This window comes from Platalea leucorodia (genome assembly GCF_965183815.1).
Source record: "Platalea leucorodia genome assembly, chromosome: 3".
Lineage (NCBI taxonomy): Eukaryota > Metazoa > Chordata > Aves > Pelecaniformes > Threskiornithidae > Platalea > Platalea leucorodia.
The window spans coordinates 100,669,307-100,689,274 of NC_138825.1; the positions used below are offsets into that span (position 1 = coordinate 100,669,307).

A 19,968-nucleotide genomic window follows, 5' to 3' on the forward strand; every position below is an offset into this window, starting at 1 on the left:
TACCTATGTTGCCATTAAAGTCAATGGAGGTCTAACCAGTAATGCCAGTGGAGTCTGGAGAGCAATTCAGCTGAAGGAAGGCATACTTGTAGGTACCAGTTTAGTTGCCTACATAAAAGCGCCTGGTGCATTTGAGATGCATTAATGTCCAAAGTATCCTAAGGGAGCTGGCAAATATGACATGAGTCCTATGGAAAGCCAGTGCGTTTCTGGAGTGGGAGTAGGAACCCAGACAAGAAACCCTTAGGTATCTCAAATATGACCAAATGTCTATGTGCAGGCAATGAAATTGAGCTCCTGGTGGCTGGTCAGCTGAATCAAGGCTCCATCAATAGTCTTGACTAGACTTCTGTTGGCTGTGTTAGGAGCTTAGTTACCTACATGAATTTATTTCAAATGAATCCTGTCTTATTTTCAATATATATACACGCACATATATATACACACAGATATCTCTGCTAAGTTGATAGAGAAATTCCTTCTCTGGTACTATAGAAAGTAGAAAAAAAAAATTAGATATTAGATTTTTTCCTCTGTGCTATTTGATAACATGGACAGGAAATAGTTGCAGTTGTTTAACATAAAATTTTAACTGTCACTGGTGGCCCTTTAGAGTAAAGGATTGTGTTGATAAAGCATGAATTTGCAGAGTACTTTGATCTGGTTTTATGCTTGTAAACAGTATACAGATAATTCAGTATATTAATTGTGTGAACCTGTGTACATTTAAGCTGAAAGGCATTTTCATGACTATTTTCTTAATTTAGTTATTGTAGTGCAAAAATATGACATGGTCATTATTTCTTATTCATTTTATAATACAATAGCTAACAGAAACCATATTCTTCATTCAAACATTTTGTCAACTTGACTTCAACATCTGCTTGCTATAAAACATTGCTTCATTCTAGGTCTGTAATCAAATTCAGTGCAGTCACAAACAGGCTGTCTTTGAAGGAAATTTCTGCTGGAGCTTTCCTGTTTTCTTACAATATTCGTTCTAGGAAAGAATGTGGAAAAAAAACATGGCTTGAAACCCAGATGCTACCCATTGTTACTTCGAGTCCAGTTTTTGTAATTTTAGGTTACCAGATTATTTTATATATATATAGGTTAGGTTACCAGATTATTTTATATATATATGTTTTAGGTTACCAGATTATTTATATATATATATATATTAATTGATCTTTGCATTTGTTTTATGTGCTTTTATTTCTGGAATTTTCTTCAAATTTTCAGAATATTTTTGGTATCATACATATTTTGAGTAAGGACATCATAAAGATTTCATCATATCTGGTACTGCTGTATTCTGGAGTGCTTTGAAATAGTTTTCAGATTATTAGTAGTTCTAACAATTAGACAATAGCAATTTATTACTGTTTTATGTGCTTCTTCAGCCAGCAATTGCTCTTCTGATTCAAAAGACAGTTGTCTCTCTCTCATCTCTTTTTGCAAACTGTTTGACAGCAGTCTGTTGGATGCAGCATGAGGGAATATTGGGTTGACAACATTTCTTACTGTGTTTGAAACTGTTTTTAAGAGATGTTTGGCTGATGAAGCCTTGATCATCTGTATTGGTTTTACATTTTACTTGTAATAATTTACTAGTTGAAAAAATTATTTTTACTATGCAAGGGAAGGTCTTTTTTTTTTAATACCGTATTTAACAGTCTTTTTTTTAAAGGGAGAAGTCGGACAGCCTGGATCTCCAGGCCTAGAAGGACATCGGGGAGAGCCCGTAAGTGATTAAATTGCTGACATATCCTTACTTACTGTTTGGTTTTGGTTTTTTTTTTTAGTTAATGGATGCTATACTTCGTGTTTCATCCATGTTGATTTGAATGGGCTGATATGTCGCTTTTTGAAAAGTGCTTTTTTATTTTCTGGTGTTCATCTTTAAATTTGGATTTAGTAAAAGAAATAAACAAGCCTTTAAAGTCAAAGATGCCTTAAAAGAAAAGATGCTTAACTATATTGCTGTCATATACCAATTTGTATATATGTTATAAAATTGCTTATTATTGAGTTCTTTCCTATTGACAGGATGGTATGGTTAGATATTGATAGTTACTTACATGAGGAAAGATTCTGGGTGTTTTTAACTCATTTCTGCAACATGGTATATGTTCTTTCATGTACTTGTTAACTGCATTTTTAAAGTTTAATTTTTTCACTGTCTACCTCCCCCTCTCCTTTGTCCAGTTTTATTGGTCTTCTACTTCTTTGCATCTTGTTTCACTGTCCATGTTATCTGTATCTTGGTCCTTGCTTAGCTGGGGAACATGCTGCTGCATTTTTGTTTTGCTTGTTTCCAAAGGTGTTTTTCCTCTGGCGGTGTTTTCGGCAACTCCTCAGAGCAGCTCATTTTTCCTCCTCTTTATATGCGATAGCTAGGCTTTGTCCTCCTTGTTTCCTTGTTTGGCTCTTTAAGGCCACCAGACTTCGCTTGAAGCAGAGGAGCCACGATACCTGTAGAAATAGCTGAAAGCTTTCAGTGCCGAGAGCGAGCCAGCTGTCATCAAACCATAAGTAATTCTTCCATAGGCCAAGAGCAGTAAATGGAGCTCAGTTGGTGGAATGCTGCCTTCCAGATGAATTACATTTTGAATTACATTTTAAATTGTAATATAAGGAGATAAGGAGATACAGCTTTATATGTTCAGAAATGTTTGTGGTATTGAATGTAACGAGAGCCAGTATGTGTTACATGGTACTGAAATCTGGTAGAGAGTTTTGATAACTAGGAGATGGAATAAACTAGGAGATGGAATAACACTCCTAGATGAAAAATTCTCAAGCTCTTTCATTTAGATTTTTTATATATTCACCAAAACCTTATAAAACACTGTGAGTAGACTGCAAAACACAGGGCAATCTTTCCCAAGAGACTTTCTTCCGACTTGTCTGGCTAAAGTGAAGAACACACATAATTCCTCACTTAGCTTTATTTTTTCCTCTTTTTCTGCCCCAAATAACTGTGGGATGGATTAACCTTTTACATCTGAAGATACCATAGACTGTAAGAAAGACTTAATGTTAATTAAAAGCCATAAAATACAAGTGAAGAGGTTTTGGTGTATTGTTAGTTAGTACACTGTAACAAATGTGTTGAGATAATAACAAGAGTTCTGTTGTGATCCCTAGCCTTACTTTGTCTCTTTTCATTTTTAGAAAAAAAGTTAGTTAGTAACTGTGGTTTTTTTTTTTTTTTAATTAATTTGAAAAATAGGAAGGAGAAGGCATTTCTGACCTAGGGAAGACTAAGTATTTAATATTTTAACAGCTCCCTTTTTGATCTGATAGCTTTGGTTAAGTCTGACCTATATCTACTAAAGAAATATATTTTGGTTTAAAATTAATATAAATGCTTCACAGTATAACATTTTAAACAGCGATGTAAACTCATCACTTAAGTCCCATACTTTTGCTTTGAAGAGAAGCGAAGTAGCAGATTTAAGACATTAAAATCACTAAGAAGTCTTTTAAAATCACCATAAAATAACACAGAGGAAGATTTCCAATATATAAACAACTACAGAAGATTTACACAATCCTAACAGGGCAAGCCAAATTGCACTATATGCTTCATTTATAATCAGTGGAGGTGCTTCTGAAGAGCAGAAAGTCTACATGCTGACCAGGAAATTGCCTCAAGGTAACCAGTAGGAAATGTAAGACACCTACTCATACCTGCTTGTCTGCCTCTGTTGCTGGTGTAGCACCAAGACTGCATGTGCAAACATGGTGCTCGCACCTATTTAGAGCCTGAAGGAGGAGCAAAGGGCATTTCTGTGCAGCAGCTTTGTGGTAAAAGCATGTGCTTGGGCTGTGCAAAATGAAAGCAGTCCTCAGCCATGGGATATGTGGGCTCCCCTATTCAAGTAGAGGATAGTTGGCTTTCATCCGATGGAAAGTGAGCTGGATTGTGGGGGCTGTGAGGGGATGTCTTGTGCAACTTACTGCTTCTGTTGTTTCTGTTGTTCCTCCAATGCGTATTTAATGTATAACATGTAAGCGCCTCCTCTCCGCTCTTCTTCTGTGCAATTCAGTGTGATCTTCTCTGGTGGGATACCCTAGTAGTTAGGGCACTGGTGTTGGAGGGAGGGACTGAACTCTGCTGTGCCCTCCCTGTGATAGCCACATAGGCTGCCTAAGCTCAAGACAGGCCTTGGATGATTCTGTTGAAACTGTGACTCCATATTGTTAACCAGCCAGATGCAACTGTGGCCCTGGGACAGCTCAGCAGGTTGCATGGATACCCCACCCACACAAACATACATGCAAACAGTCTATTTCTTCCATTCAGCCACATTAGTGTTAGACATGGCTTAATCTCTTAAGTTGGTCTTTTTAAAAATAGCCATCTTATGATCCTTCTTGCTTTAGCAAATAAAAAGAGCATGGTTGTGAAATGAATGCATCTTGAGACAACATCTAAGAGGCAACTGCCTAGGATGGAGAGCACAGTTGAACTGAGCTCCCATTGCCTCCACCCTCTGAGATGTGCATTTATTTTCTGGACAATATACTTTCTGGTGTATTATTACTCTTATTAATCCCCAAATTTATGAACAGGAAAAAGTAGGTTGTAAAGCTAAGTAAATAATTCCAAGTGATGTGGTTGTTTTCCCTCAATAGTACTATTTGGAACTTAAGTTAGCCAGGCCATCCCAATCCTACCCACTCTGTGTAAGAATAACGTTTGACAGTATGGACAGAATAATTTAGATAGCATTTAGTAAAGCTAGTAATCAAACTTATTTTACTGATGACAAAAATAGTCCATACTGTCACTTGAGTAGTTTAATGGCTAATCATCTATCTGACTGATGACAGGCTGTTTTGATAAATATGTTTATTTGAGGGGCCAACTGCCTAAAGGATAGAATAAACCAAGATTTATTTGAGCTTAAGTTCAGCCTGGCTGTCCTTTTAACGTTGGTAGAGTTTTGTCAGAGTTTGGTTTCATTGGAAGCTGTGTTAGACTTCTTGTGTTTACAATCATGTAGATGGGAACTCTGAAGTGAATGCTTGTGGGTGAAGCTGGCAGGACATTTATAGCACTCTTCTAGGCCTAGCATGTGCTGTCCTGCCACAGGTAATATGTCTGAACATTTGCAACTGCTCCTGCTGTAAGTAATATGTCTGAACATTTGCAAGTGCTCATGTTTACTCTCTAGAAATCATATTTTTCAGAAATACAGCTGCAAACACTTAAAATGGTAGAGTTTGCCCTTAATATTTAGGTCACATCACAAGACCTCAGATGTGGCCTCGTTTGTGCCAGCGATAGCAGCATAACATGGCTTTCAGCTTCTGACCTCGCTCCCACTGTTATACCTATACTCCCAGTTTGTCTGTTGATCTCACAACTGCATCAGGAATGACAGATCTAGATCGATACATTCTCTCAAAAATGTGTGTTTTGTGCTGAGGTATGGCAGTAGAATTCTTTTTGAAATGTGTTCAAGATACACTAAGGATATAGAAATCTCCAATGGAAGTTGCTGTATTTTTCTTCATAAAGCAAAAATCTTTAAAATACGACATAGAAACTGGTATAGCCAGGTAGCCTGTATATTTGGAAAGCAAGCCTGAAGTTAATGTAATTCTACTGCATCTACAGCCATTCTGAGATTAATAGAAACAGGAACCAAGGAAAGAAAATTCCTGACTTAGTGATATGGTAGTATGCAGAACAAAATATTTTTTTGGTGTTTTTTTCTTCTGTGTGCCATGTCATGTTCCCCTCTCTCCCTTACTATGCAGTTTTCCAGATCTCTTCCCTACGAACAAATAGGCTTTAGTCGAACCCTTAGAGTGCAACGCCTTGAGGCAAGACGGCTTGTTAAATAGTCTTGTGTTCAGTGTTGCCTCTCCTGTCTTTCTTTGCATAGGAAACTAAGAAAAAACCAGACACAAAACACAGGTCTGCTAGCAACTGTGTTATCTGTATATTGCCAACATTCCTTAGAAATCCTGTTCTTGGAACAAATGCCTGGCAGCCAGTCATAATAATAATACAGGAAATAATGATATTTACTTATTAAAATGTAAATGTAGCTAGTTCTAATGAACTTTCTTCTTCAGTATAGCTTTACACATATCACTGACTGTAATTTCATAAACTGACATATATAAATGAGCAAATAATTTGAGAATGGAGGACATTCTGAAAAATGATATTTTGCCTATATTTACCTGCTCTAACAAAATTTTCTTTCACTTTAGTTGCACCCTTTTATGCCTCTAGCCATGTGTACATTCTCATGAGAATCATTGAGGAGAGAAATATTAGCACCACAACCAACATATTTGAGTGAAAAATGTGAAATGAATGAATGATGTGTAAAGAGGAACAGCTCTTATAAGATTATCTAATATAGTTAGATGAGATGTGTAAATTTTAAGGTGTTCAAGTCCCCATTCAAGTCTACAACAGAATCAGAAAGTAATTTTAACATGATTTCTGTACATTCAACTTAGTTAAGTTAGGTACACCATATGAGAGGGAAAGTAGCCAGTTATCTGTGGAATAGGATGTGACTGAATAGTGGAAAACTTGGTAATTATTTCAAACTATTCATGGAAGGAAATTTAAAATTCATAGTCAAAACTTTTGCAATAGACAGTGGAGTGTAAGAGCTATGCTAGTCAGTTTAGGAGGAAAGCTACTATTCAACTTTAATAAAATAGCTCAAATTTTGTACTTTTAGTGGTCATACTTATCAACAGTATTTGCAGAGTTGTTTCTGATAACAACCGTATTTGAGAATGCAGCATCATGTGTGAATACTTTGTCAGTCCTATCTTCCTGTTTCACAAATAGAAGGAGCAGCACAGTGTGTTAGTGTTGACTGGAACAGATGATGATCACTAGCTGAGATAAGAGGAAGTGAAATACTTGCACCAAATGTACGCACAAATGTGTTTTTCAGTGATCAGAATGGTATGCTTTGCTTGATGCACTTTATATTGATGTTATGTTGGTTTATACCAGTTTTAGTTAATAAGTTTAGTTTATATTTTATATCTGCATTTATACACTGAGTTATGCAATACTTCAGTTAGAAACAAACCTAAAAACTCTATGGTATATGTATGCAATAGGCCTTGTGAAAAATATCTTTCTTTCTGGAAGTGTTACTTAGTTTATTTTTTAATGCACCTAGTCTGATTATTGTTGTATTTCTATTTTTAATCTCTCAGTAGATTAAAGCGTAAAAATCCTGTTGTATTTCCAGTGCTCAAAAGATCATGTGTTTTGTGGATTTAATACTTGTGAAAATGTTTCATAGAGTACTACTCATTCAAGTTTTATATTGCCTTAACGTAGGCGCTGCTATAAAATAGCACTGTCTTTGTAAGTAATATATTTAGAAGAAATAATTTCCCGTCAGTCTTTAAGAGAAAAGTGATCAGGAGACTCAGCAAACTGGTTGGTGCGAGTCTATCAAAATTCCTAGCTTCAAATCTAATATTAATGCTTTTCCACTAGTCTGAGATGCCTTGCTAGTAGCAGCTGAACTCTGAACACTGATGGCCTGCTTTTCAAAGGTGTCAGCATTACAGTCATAAGGGAAATAAGGACTAGTATTTGCTCTGCAAATGATGTCTTGTGGGTCTCAAAAGAATCCCTTATTTCTTTGTTAAAAATTCTGACTTTGACCTGTAAATACCTTTATGTATAAAATGAAATGATTATTCAGGTGGGGTGTTTTTTTCTACATAAATAGCTGATGCAGTAAGCATATGCCATACATCATTATTTCTTTACAAGTAGGTTTGGTTAGTTGAGTTAGTTTTTTAGCGATTGTTTATTTCTTCTTCTAATTTCTGAATTGTTGGATTAAACAGGGCAGAGTCTTGCTGATGACTTTCTGATTGCTGGAGCTACTATAACAAATGTTGTTAGTCTTGTTCCCACTTGAGAAAGGGGGAGATGACAGCTTTGACAGCACAATACTTTCAATAATCATTCTTTAATTACACAGCGCTTGCGGTGAGCTCAACCACATTTTTTAGACTGAATGCAGGTTTTTCTATCAATTATAACTTTTAGGTCCACTTTAGGTGTATACATTTTTAACAGACTTTATTTGCAAGGTTATCATCTTCTTCATTCTGACTGACAAGTTATTTTAACTAAATGCATTCCATACTACATTTTCAGCAGAGTTAATTGCTATTAAGAAGATAAATATGAGAATGGTGCTGTAAAGAAAGAGGTAATTAAAGACTTCTGGAACTTCAGGCAGGCTAATCTGAACTACTCTATTATTCCCAGTTGACAAAAATGATATAAGACATGACAGCACAGTTGCTGATCCAATGCGTATTGAAGTCAATGGAAAGATTCCCATTGAAGTCAGTCTGGACTGGGGCCACAATAAATGCTGTAATAAACTTGGACCCACTGACCTAATGCAACTTGGAAAATAATGCCTGCTTTTCTGAGTTGTAAAACTAACAGTTCTCCCCCATCTAATTCTCACTTTCTGTTTGTTCCTCATGATTTCTAACTTTTAAATTTCTGTCTTCACATCCTATGCAATTACATTAATTATATTAATTTTCTGTAATTATATAGTATCTTTTTTATCTATGTTTTGTCTACAGAGGCTTAGGAAAGTAGTATTTTTAGATTTTTCCTGTTAGTACCATTTCAAATTTCATAACTTTGGAAAATCAAGTGGGGAGAAGGTGGCATACCTTACTGCCATTTCTTTAAGGCGATTTTATAGATGTAACGTTAACAAAGGCAATTTCTTAAAAGACGTAAGGAAATACAAAAGGAGCTGTAGTTTTAAGCCTATTATGGACATGAATGGCGTGTGCTATAAATAGTTATAAACGGTACTCAGAGTAGTCTGTTTTATGCTTGTATGCTGTAGTGACCTTTTTATGGCTATGCTGGTACTTTTCTTATTAATTCATGTGCTGATAGACGTTACATACCAGCATTCCTCCTCCATTGCAGCTGATTTGTAAACACAGTGATAGAAATACCTCTGACCAATATGTTGTACCAATTTAAAATCTCCCTACTGACTTGCTGAGCTGTATTACAATAAAGATGCTTGTCATTTGTTAAAATGTCCCTTAATAATGTGTTTATCTTGTATAAATTAAAAAATCTGTTCAAACAGTGTGATTCTGAAACAATTGTCCTGCAGCAAACACTTGAAGGTGCAGCTTTGTTAAAGGGTGCAGTAACTATGTTCTAAGCACAAAATTAGTGGTAGTGCTTATTTATTTGTATTCCATGAGTGATTCCAATGAACTAGTCCTGTATACACAAAACCACAAACTCTTCTGATAAGTGTAATTTCTTCGACACATTAAAATAATTTGGGGCATTTATTGGAAATTTTCATATAGAGAGTCGAAACTTGATATTATACTTACTAGTTATGTGTACTAGCAAGTGATCTTTAATTCCCAGATGAAGTGCTTTGGCATAAGCTTATACTGTCTGTAGAGTAAGAGCTGTGACACGCATTGTTCTACCTGTGGTTTTTCCCACTGAGGGAATGATCATATTCACTTCCTACTGCAGCTTCAGCTTCAGCTCTCATGTTCTCAGCTTGGCTGAGAGGGAGTCTAGAGATCCGGTATGAAACTAAGAGTGAATCAGCTTGGCAGTATGGATGTATACAGTACGCACCAGATATCCCCTCTCTCGGTATTACTACTCAAATATACATATAAATGTTTGCCCATTTGAATGCTTGTGCATTTAGGAGACTGGACACCTTCACATCAGTTGCAGAGACCACAATATGCGCATGCTTATAAACATGACTACCTTTTTTCTGAGTACCAGAAACTAGATTTTCTTAGTATTCATGTTGCAGTGGGCCTTTCTATAGAGATGGTTTATCAGTATTTGAACATCATAGCTGTACAATTTGAGTTTTAATGTATTTTTAAGTGGGAAAAAGTCAGGTTGCTATAGCTGATTATCATTCAAAAGCATTTCTGATGCGTTGTTTTATGTTGTGTTGAGCAAATGATGTACAGATACATTTCAAGTATATTAGCTAACATACTACTGCTTGGACTGAAAAAAGACATTCTAAAAAATTACTGGACTTGATCAAGTGGAGTTTTTTGAGGAATTAAATGGACAAATTCACAGAACTGTAAATTGATCCTGTATTCATTATCAGAAATTTCTTTACTTCCAAATCTCAGTTAAAAAACTGGTTGTTTGCTGAGTTGGCTTAGATTAAAGAATTAAAACTATATAGTCTCTTTCTGTGTATGTAAATCCAGTTTGGCTCTGTCTGGGTAGCTGATTTGAGTTAGAAAGTTTAGAAGGTCTTTAATGATTCTTTATTTTCCCTGTAAATTTACTAAATTATGTGTTTGCTTAAGTGTTTAATCTAATTTGATCTGATCTAATACTTTCCAGGCATAATGGGTTAATTCACCCCGCTAAGAAGAGAATAACCACTAAAGATCTTGAAAGTTATATACTAAAACTGGTATAAAATAGGTATACCTTAAGTGATTAACATTCACTTCCTTTGATATGCGATATTTAAAAAAGGAGGACTAATTTGCATTCTTTTGGATCCACCTGGTGTCAATAATAATACTCAGGGCATTCCTGAACTTGTGTGCTAATTTCATACATCCAAGAAAGGCTTTTCTGAAGTAGGAGATGCTTGAAGAGAATGTTTGGACTGGTATATGTTGTGTATTGGGCTGACATCTGCTATTTTAGTGCCAGGAAGGTTGGTGTTTATAGTTCCAGTAAACAATGTTTCACATGTGCTGATTAATCTCGAAACTGCAGTATCTCTCCATTACTCTTGCCTTACAGTTTCCTTCTTAACTCCCACAGTTTTCAAGGAACACTTCAAGACACTGTCAAATCCTTCAGTAATATAGATAATACATTGGAAATTACATCTTTAACAAAATGGATTTTGTATAGTCCTCAACAGAAACATTATGTCTAGGATCAGAAAAATAAATATATGCATCGTGAAATACTTATGAATTTGAATGAACTTCTGACAGCCAAAGTACCCAGCAGTCCCTGTTGGGTGGCAGCATTATCACATTATTTTGGCCTGATTTAGTCATATATGCATCACCTTTTAACCAAAATGTGATATGACGAAGTATTTGAAATCATTGAAGTAACATTTTTGCAGTTTATTGGGAAGAGCAAAAAATGAAAAAAGTTCTTTTGTAAAGGAGAAAATATTTGACAGCCAGTGGAGTAAATATCCCATTTATGGATTGTGGCAGAGGAGTTAGAAGTAAGGAATATGCAAGATATTTTTTTTCTCTTTGTGTTTAAATATTTTGCAGCAATGTCAGCTTTATTATTTGTGTATTTGTCTATGCTAATTTTCTGCTCTCACACATATTACAGAGGTAGAATATAAAATACCTAAATTTCTAGTATCTATGCTAATGGAATTAAAAATATTTTTAGTAACAATAAATGGTCATTTAGACAGTAGATTTTATGCAAAAAGAAGGCATAGAACATATTAATTTAGTTTACCAGAGTATAAATAAGAATGTCATTTTTGCATTCTTTCATCTGTAATTCACAGCAGTTGTGTTCAAGATTATTGCTCAGGAGCTGTGTTCAATCACACAGAAAGTGTCATGTATGTTAGATTCTGTTAGACTGCGAAATGCATGAATATGTAATTAATATGTCCCTGTCCTAAGTGGCAAGTCACTCAACAGTGTGCTTACTGTGGTCTTTCATTTTGTCAGGTCTCAGCAACAAGCTACAGAAAATCAAGATGGATCTGGATTTTTTGGCATTGTTTTAATATATGCTGCAAAATGGAAATGTTTTGAATCTTTAAATAATTGTCAGACAATAAAGTTTTAGCTCTAAGATTGTCATTTATGGTTAATAAAAGCAGTGTGTGTGTAGGGTTTTTTTCCCCCCATTTATGGTGTATAAATGCAAAATTCAGACCAAGCTTTTTAAACTGTGCATTGGTAATTCCACGTAGTCACGGGCAATGCTATGGGAGCTAATGCTTCACAATGCAATTTCTCTTTGTGTGTGCGATTTCATATTTCATTTTTAGGCACACACATCGATTGTCACTGGTTTGTGTCATTGCATTTTGACATAACAGTAATAGAAAGTGTGATTTGGATCTAAGTAGTATGGCTCAAGGACAAATTCCTAGATGTATTTAAATGTTGCTCAATAGAGCATAGGGATGTGTTTCAGGTTTCTAGGGAAAGTGCCGTCTTCTTGGTATGAATTTTGTCTCTGTTAATGTTCATGCTAGAGAATAACCAAAAGAAGAGACATCTGAATGCCTTTAACACATCCCCTAAATATTTCTATCTTCCTTTCCTAATACACTATGAACACTAGGATTTAGCATTTTGATTTACAGCTTAGGTAAATATCTGCTGGAGTTTCCAGTGACTCTGGAGACCAAACAGAAACTTCCCTCAGCTGATTGCTATACTTAGAAACCAAACATAGACAGTAGGCTATGAATGAAGAAGACACTCAGCATGTAGCAGCCATACATATTTATTATTTCAGTTGATTTCATTTACACATTGCTATTCTGTGCTTCTCAACATTTTTATGGTGAGTTACTTAGCCACAAGTAGAAAGAGCATTACCAAAAGGATGTTTGACTTTCCTTCTTCTGATCCAACTTCAACAGGGTAGTAACAGGGTAGCCAGTTTCCTTGCTAGTCCTCATTCTTCTTCAACATATGGGACAAGCCAGAGAAAAGATTTGCTGTACCTATGTCCTCAGAAGGTCTGAGTTACAGCCTCCTTGAGAACTGTGGTCAGGGTGGTTATATGAAGCAATCTAGCTGTAACTCCTTCAGGGCTCTAAGTGCTGCATCTGTGCATCTAATGTACAGTCTGTAGTCCAATAATTATCCAGAACGGTTTTCATTTCACCTCACATAGTCAAGTAGATATATTTATCTGTGTTATGGTTCTTCTCTGATAGGAAACTAGTATCTACATAGGATTATTCATCCCATCATGAAATACTTGTCTCAAATAGAAGAGGGTCATTTTCTTCTGAAGTTGCCTGTTTCTTTTAACTGGCTTAGACAGATTAGATTTTTAGATTAGTTAAAGTTAGTTGCATTGAACCCTTCCAGAAAATGTGGAAGAGAAAAACAAGCAAACAACTTAAAGCAGGGCTTCTTTGTTATTTTTGTGTTCAAGTGGTAACTGGGTTGTCAGAGTAACTAGTTTCTTGTTATGCTTCTTCCATGTGTCATTCATGATCCATTGCACTAGTCTTGTGCACTATGCTCAGTTAGGGTCATGCCAATTATTCAAGATAGATTGTCACATACTTTGTAGCGTAGAAATAGGAAAAGATATGATGAAGTTAAATAAGGGAAATCTGCAGTATTTGTGAGCCTTAAAAATCCTTTCATCAGAGAAAGCACATTACTATTGCTTATACTCAATATTCTTGCTGTGAAGAAAGTGATAGTTTTGTAACTGAGATCAGTTGGCTCACCTGAAATTGAAAAGTTAGTTAATATTCAAGTCTCAGGCACTCAAGTAGATACAGTGCTAGCAAATTTGGGGAAATTTGGTGCAGTTATTCATTTTTGTAATCTTTATGTATTAAAATTACAGTGAATTGAAGCTATGGAAAGTGTTGTTTGAATACAGACTGGCTCCCCATCCATAATGAAACAAAAAATTAAACAATCTTTAATCGGAGTGAATTTAAATACATTTATAAGGTTTAATTAATGTTTCTGCTAAGTTTAAAATGTCATGATGGTATAAGACCTCTCCTTCCCAAACTGAAAAAAAAAACATGATAAAAATACATCATTATTCATTTGTACCACATGTTGTTGTATTGGAAGTCTTCATTATTATGTATGTTATGACCAGCATTTGTTTCCTTTCAGATAGATAATTTAAAAATATTGTATATTTGTGCTTAGACATAGTTCTAAAAAGATTCAATATCACAAATCAAATAGTACTCTGGGCTAATGAAGCACAAGGAACACAGTGCTTATGGGATCCTGTTCTTAGGTCAAGCTTAAAAAAAAAAGACTTTAGGATTTTGACACATTTTACTCATATTGGACCAATATGGAATAAATTACTACAGGACCAGCAAAATCAAGGTTATTAGATCCACTAAGATCAAGAATAAAGAAATGTACTACAGAAATATTAAACCATTTAAGAAACAACCTTTGACTCTTACTGTGCAAATTACTTTTTGCTGTAGTAATTAGTTTTAGTAATTAAATTTAGTCTTAGTGATTGCTGTATGAGTCAGGGTGTGATTTTCCTTCTTTGTGCTCTGGAAGGGTTTGATCCCATTCTCTGCACCAACTTTTCTTAGCTATTTCTTAAACACAGATAAGAACTGCCAAGCAGACTTAGAGTAAAGGAATTATCACAGAACTTTTTCTCTGTGATAGATAGCAGTATGTAGAAAATATTTTTTTTTTTGCGCCTGTTATTTACTGCCAGATTCTGTCTGTCAGAGCTTTTGGGACTTCCTTGGCCAAAAATGCATGCTGGCCTGTCCTACTTAATAGCCAGCAATGGACCAATTTTCTAGTAATTTTACAGTCCTTTTTGGAACACGGTTTTACTGTTTTCATTTGCTGTATCCTGTGGGAAGTTCCACAGTATGCACCATATGGAAAAAATGCATGATTTGTTGTTAAACCTACTCACTGCTAATTTAACTGAGTGGCTCCTTAGTACAGGAAAGGAGGATGGCTGAAAATTGTGTTCTTCCACATCAGTGTGACCTGTGTGAACAGAACTGCGATTCTTGTAGTGTCAGACAGCTGGGCATGTTGGGTGCAAGAAGCAGAGCAGCAATCAGTGCCCTTCGAGGAGGCTCTGCTCTCCTCAGCCTGCCCTCTTATGTCTGCAAGGTGCTCAAATTGTGTGACCTTTCATAAGCTTTTCTCCATAATTTCAGTAGTGGAGAAATTTTAAAACATTTTGAAGGCATGTAACTGCCTGAATATCGGTGTGTTTACGTGTAAGTGTCAAACATGGGTCAGTTAGTCAGCTGTTAAAAGTCAGTGTGAACCTTTTAGACAGTGGATGTTGGTTTGCACAGCCTGTAAGGCTGGTGCCTGGCATGGCAGGCAGAGGAAGGGCATCGCAGTGTCACCTGCAGGGCTGGGGGCTTGGGTTTTGTCTGGCCGCCTTTGGATCTGCAAAGATTTGACAAGTCTGATACTCATATTACTTTGAAGGGTATTTACAAGAAACAGTGACACCAGTTTCAGCCTATGGCAGGGTACACACGGTTTTAATTTTCTATTAGTATTTCCAGCTTTCAAATTACAGTTTTCCAAGGTCTGTGTTGTTGGCAGTGCAACAGGGGTCACTGTGTTCCACATTTAACGTATATGCATTTTATTTTTAATAACTGATTTGCCAAAAAAAGTGTTTGTAAAGTCTGGTCTTGTAACTGCAAAGATCTTGGTAATGCTTTTTCCTTTCCTGCATTTAATGTAAAGCTGCTATGCTAGTCTGGTGGATGCTCATTATGTCTGTGGGAATACTTCTTTGTATTTAGCCCATTTTTCTTTGTCATCAATTCCAGCTGCTCAGTAGTAGCAGATGCAGCTTCATTGAATTTCTTTTACATATATTTTGCCACTTTCTCCAGTAGGAAGTTTTATCCATTATCCAAATTGGGTTTGTGTCTTTCATTCTATTAGGATTATCAAGGATTTGCTGTAATCTTTTAAAAACTACCTTGACTGTTGTACTTTTATCCAAATTATGGCTTGACTTTTACTTTTTTACATACCTCCAGTAAACCTCTCATGTATCATCAAGTATGCTTTTTCAAGTAAGGGCCAGTAATACATAAACAGTCATATTTTTCAGGTGTTTAAAGGGATCTTGGGAACATTTGGGTAGATAGATATCTTTTGTGAATCTTGTTCTGTTGCTATAATTCATGTAATGTCCTTTAGTGTCTTCCCAGAATCAGAATTGCAGATTTTTCAGAGTGGAAGGTGCCATTTGATTGAAATATAATTCAGTGAACTCGTACACACTAGAAAAAACATCTTTTTGTCAGTAGTCATGACTTTTATCTGTTTTAAACCTGATCCTTCAGCTGACCCTGATTAACAGTTACCCTGCTGAAGAAGGAGTAGGGTCACAATTAGCACCATTCTGGCAGTATTCTTAAAAAGCCTTTTTAAAACTGAAACTCTTATTACAGTTTCTCAGTGCCTTGCTGGGAGTCTTTTGTGAGGCTTGTGTCACTGCCTGAATTACGAATGATCATTAGGGATACAGTTTGAATTTTTGTTGTGTAGATGGGCAACAGCCTAGAATGTGACCATCTTTTAACAAGAGTTTCTAAATGTTACTCAATGGATCCATTTTTGAAAATTAATAGAATTTAAACAAGGTAGAGTCACAGCAAAATAACCTCACTGACCATCCTCATAAAAAAATAAAATATGAAAGCAGAGACTATCTTAAGCCATAAAAGAAACTGTAATATTTACCAATATTCAACAACAGTAGTAGAGAAGCCGGTAGATTTTTTCCCCCAAATAATGACCTCTGAAATAAAGGGTCTATGCTTACCTTACATTTTACTACCTTTTCATTTTTTCATAAGGTCTCACTGTTTAAACAGGAAATATTGTTTTATCATAACTTTTAAAATCATGATCACTTTTTATAGAGAAAAATGATATTATTTCAGGTATTTTTGTCTTGGTGTTGAAAGAAGAATGGATAGTTTGAAAAACTGTTCCATAGTGATTTGTCCTAGACAGTATTTATCAAATGTTCCGACACATGACAAAATAAGTCCAGATGTACTGTATTCAGTGAGGAGCCTGTTTAAAGCAGTATGTTGAAAGAGTACAGTTTTGTATACCTACCCTAAGAAAATAAGATAATAATAAGATAATTATACTAATGTTCTCTTTACCTTCTTGGGGAATTGACTGCAAAACAGTTTGCTCATAACAGAGAAGCTTTTCGAAATGTTCTATAATTTTGCATCTTCCAGAGATAGAGTTCTATGATAATGGATATGTTATCTGTAGTCTAGAAACTCCTGCTTTCCATATTAGGGCTATCAGCCAGTACTGAAGAATGAAGTCCTACCAGGCACTGAAGAGATGGGGAATATTAAAGACAGTAGCATAAAATAAAGAATAGACTAGGCTAATAAATACCCATTTTAGGAGTAAAATAGTTTTTGTTCTGTTTTGTTCTGGAAAGAGTTTTTATGCATGGTTTCTTCTGCTGTTCGCAAGCATAAAGTTAAGCATGAGGGAGATATAAATAGTCCATAATACTAGCTAGAAAAAGTGGGAAAAATATTTTGAGAAATGTAGCTTGTGGCTTAAGTAAAAATGCTTACACCTAGTTGATCTGTATATAAGGCCTCAGGCAATTTAATGAATGGATTTTTTGTGGGGCTGCATGGAAAAAAATCCAGCTGTTTAATATCATCCAAAACAAAAATAGACACTTCATGATTAATGAAAGCTACAAGAAAGATTTTCCAGGGATTGTGAAACCATGTTCCTTTTACAGTTAAATCCATTGTATCTGCCAGGTATTATCAAAGAATGGAAGATTTATTTAAATTGCTAAAACTGGGATAAAATAGATTATTTATACAGGATTGTATAAGTGTCATCGTTGAAGCTCATCATTACAACAGAAACAAATTAGTGCTTTTGGGTGTTCTGAAGTCCCAGCTGCGGGGCTGCAGCTGAGGAAGACTGCATCAGGGGATGTAGTTGCATACCCAGATGAGCTTCATTCTGTGATGAAGCTGTGAGACCTATGGCTAAGCATTGGTATTTCTTGCAAGTAAAGCATACCCATGGCTCCTTTTACCTTTGGATATCCTAGTTTACACTTATACGCTTGTGATTCCTAGCCAATGATGTGAAGACTTTGTCAGAAGCTTTTTCTGTCTGAGCCTATAGAGACCTATCACACCAGGCATATACAAACAAGCAAAGAAAAAAAAAAAAAAGATAATTTTTGCTCCAGAGAACGAGACATCAAGGTGTGTGGGATTTGGTCAACTAGGCATTGGCACCGAGAGATGTATGAGGGCAACTGCAACATCTGGCCTGTATGACACAGTTCTTAGAGCAGACTGATCTTTTTCAAAAGGTAGATCAGCTCTTCCATAGCACCTACAGTGACACCAGAGATGATTTCAGTTACCTACATGGCATTCAAGTGTCACTTTAGGTCCTGGGGGTACCCTGCAAAGCCTCCCTAGGTCTGTAACAAGAGCTTAGAAAGCTGACAGGCTTCTCAGTACACATAGGTAACACAGGGTGCAAGATAAACCTTTAAACAGGCAAAGGAGGCTGAATAAAGGGTAAAGACAGCAGTGTCTCAATAAATAGAAAACTTGGTTAACTGCCAGACTGATACACGATCACATTAGTTTTTAGATGCAAACTCAGCAGTATGTGATAAAACTGCAGTTGAGAATCTTTAGAACAGACATGTTTTTAAACCAAGGAATTAGGTTTGCTAGGCTATCTTGCTAGCTTTCAATTTCAAGTGATTATAGCACTTGCTGAGTAAGGCTAAAATAATGAATAATATTACAGGCTTTTATGGGTTAAGGGAAGACTTCACATTTAAGGGAAAATTTCAGAGAAAGGAGGAAGGCCTTTGAGTGAAATGAAGGTAATTGAGAAAGTCAGATTGGTGATGCTGAAAGAACTAAGGCAGTGGTAAGGCTTGCAGTAAACTTCATTTTTAAATATGAAGAAACACTGAATAAACCTTACATGAAATTTGATGTAAAAGAAGAAGGGGAACAAATTAACTGAATCAGAAATGTAAGATGGTTCAACTCATGTAAGGACAGAAATCACTAAAGTGCAGTAGATGCTTTGATTTTTAGCTATTCTGGCTAGAAATGTAATGCCTTGTATGTTTTATTGGTATTATAACTGCATATATGATAAATAAAAAGCATTTAAAATAAGTTTTCTGGAAAGACAAAGAAAAGAAAATCTAGAATTACAGCCCCTTTTTCTTATTTCATGTGAACAAAATGTTGCTTGATAGCTTTGCAAAAGACATTCCCAAAGGCAATTTTTCTTCTTAGGCCAGTGAATCACGAATTATTCCGTAGCATTGATTCTGTTACTCCCAGTGGGTGGCAGATTTCCCATTTGTAGTAGTTCCAAACATTGTGTTTCCCTTAGTGGCAGAAAAATTGCATGATGAATCTGTTTCATATTAAGTTTTGATTAAACACAGGCGTTTGCGATAATTTCAGTTACAATATACTCTTCATAAAAATTACATTTTTATCTTACAAATGGAGTAAAACTAGTTGCTTCGCCTCATGCCTTAAAGTAAGAATACATTTTTTGATAATTAGAGTGAGGTTTTTTTGGTAGTTTAGTTAGTGTTATGTCACCCTATTAAACATAACTTCCTATTAAAAGTGCTTTATTACTCATGATGGACAAAAAAATGCTCAGATTCTGAGGATTTGTACTGCATGTGAAGTCTCTGTTTAGGAACAAGACACGTTTCCAAAGCTTGGTTTGGCTTTTGACCTAGAAGTTAGGGATGAAACTCAGGATATCTAAACTACTTTTTAACCTTGTCTCCTGGGAAACTGCAAATAATTCTAATTGGCATAACCAGAGATTATCCATGTAAAAGGAAGTAATAGATTGGGAATAGATAATGAGAAGGAAACCAAATTTAATTTTTTAGGCATCCTGTAGCTGATCCTACAGAAATTAGTCTTTGTAATTACTGAACAATGGAAGCTATACAGAAAAATAACTCTCATGGGAAAAACTCATTCTTTATGACCAAATTAGCCACTTTATTCTCCTTCTTTCGTGCCAACTGACATGTGGAGAATAACTGAAAATCTCTACCATGTGTACTCTGGGAATCACTCACATTAGCATAAGTGATAGATTCATTCTTAG

At 35.6% G+C, this 19,968-nt stretch overlaps 1 protein-coding gene across 1 annotated transcript in view; it reads left to right on the top strand.

Annotated features, from left to right (window-relative positions):
• The window catches only part of COL21A1 (collagen type XXI alpha 1 chain), a gene marked incomplete at its 3' end in the record, with an annotated part of 118,431 nt that overhangs the window by 68,329 nt on the left and 30,134 nt on the right, over nt 1-19,968 (top strand). The window contains exon 17 of the mRNA XM_082306935.1: nt 1,691-1,744. Within this exon, the coding sequence (XP_082163061.1) occupies nt 1,691-1,744 (54 nt within the window). The remainder of the gene's footprint in view (nt 1-1,690; nt 1,745-19,968) is intronic.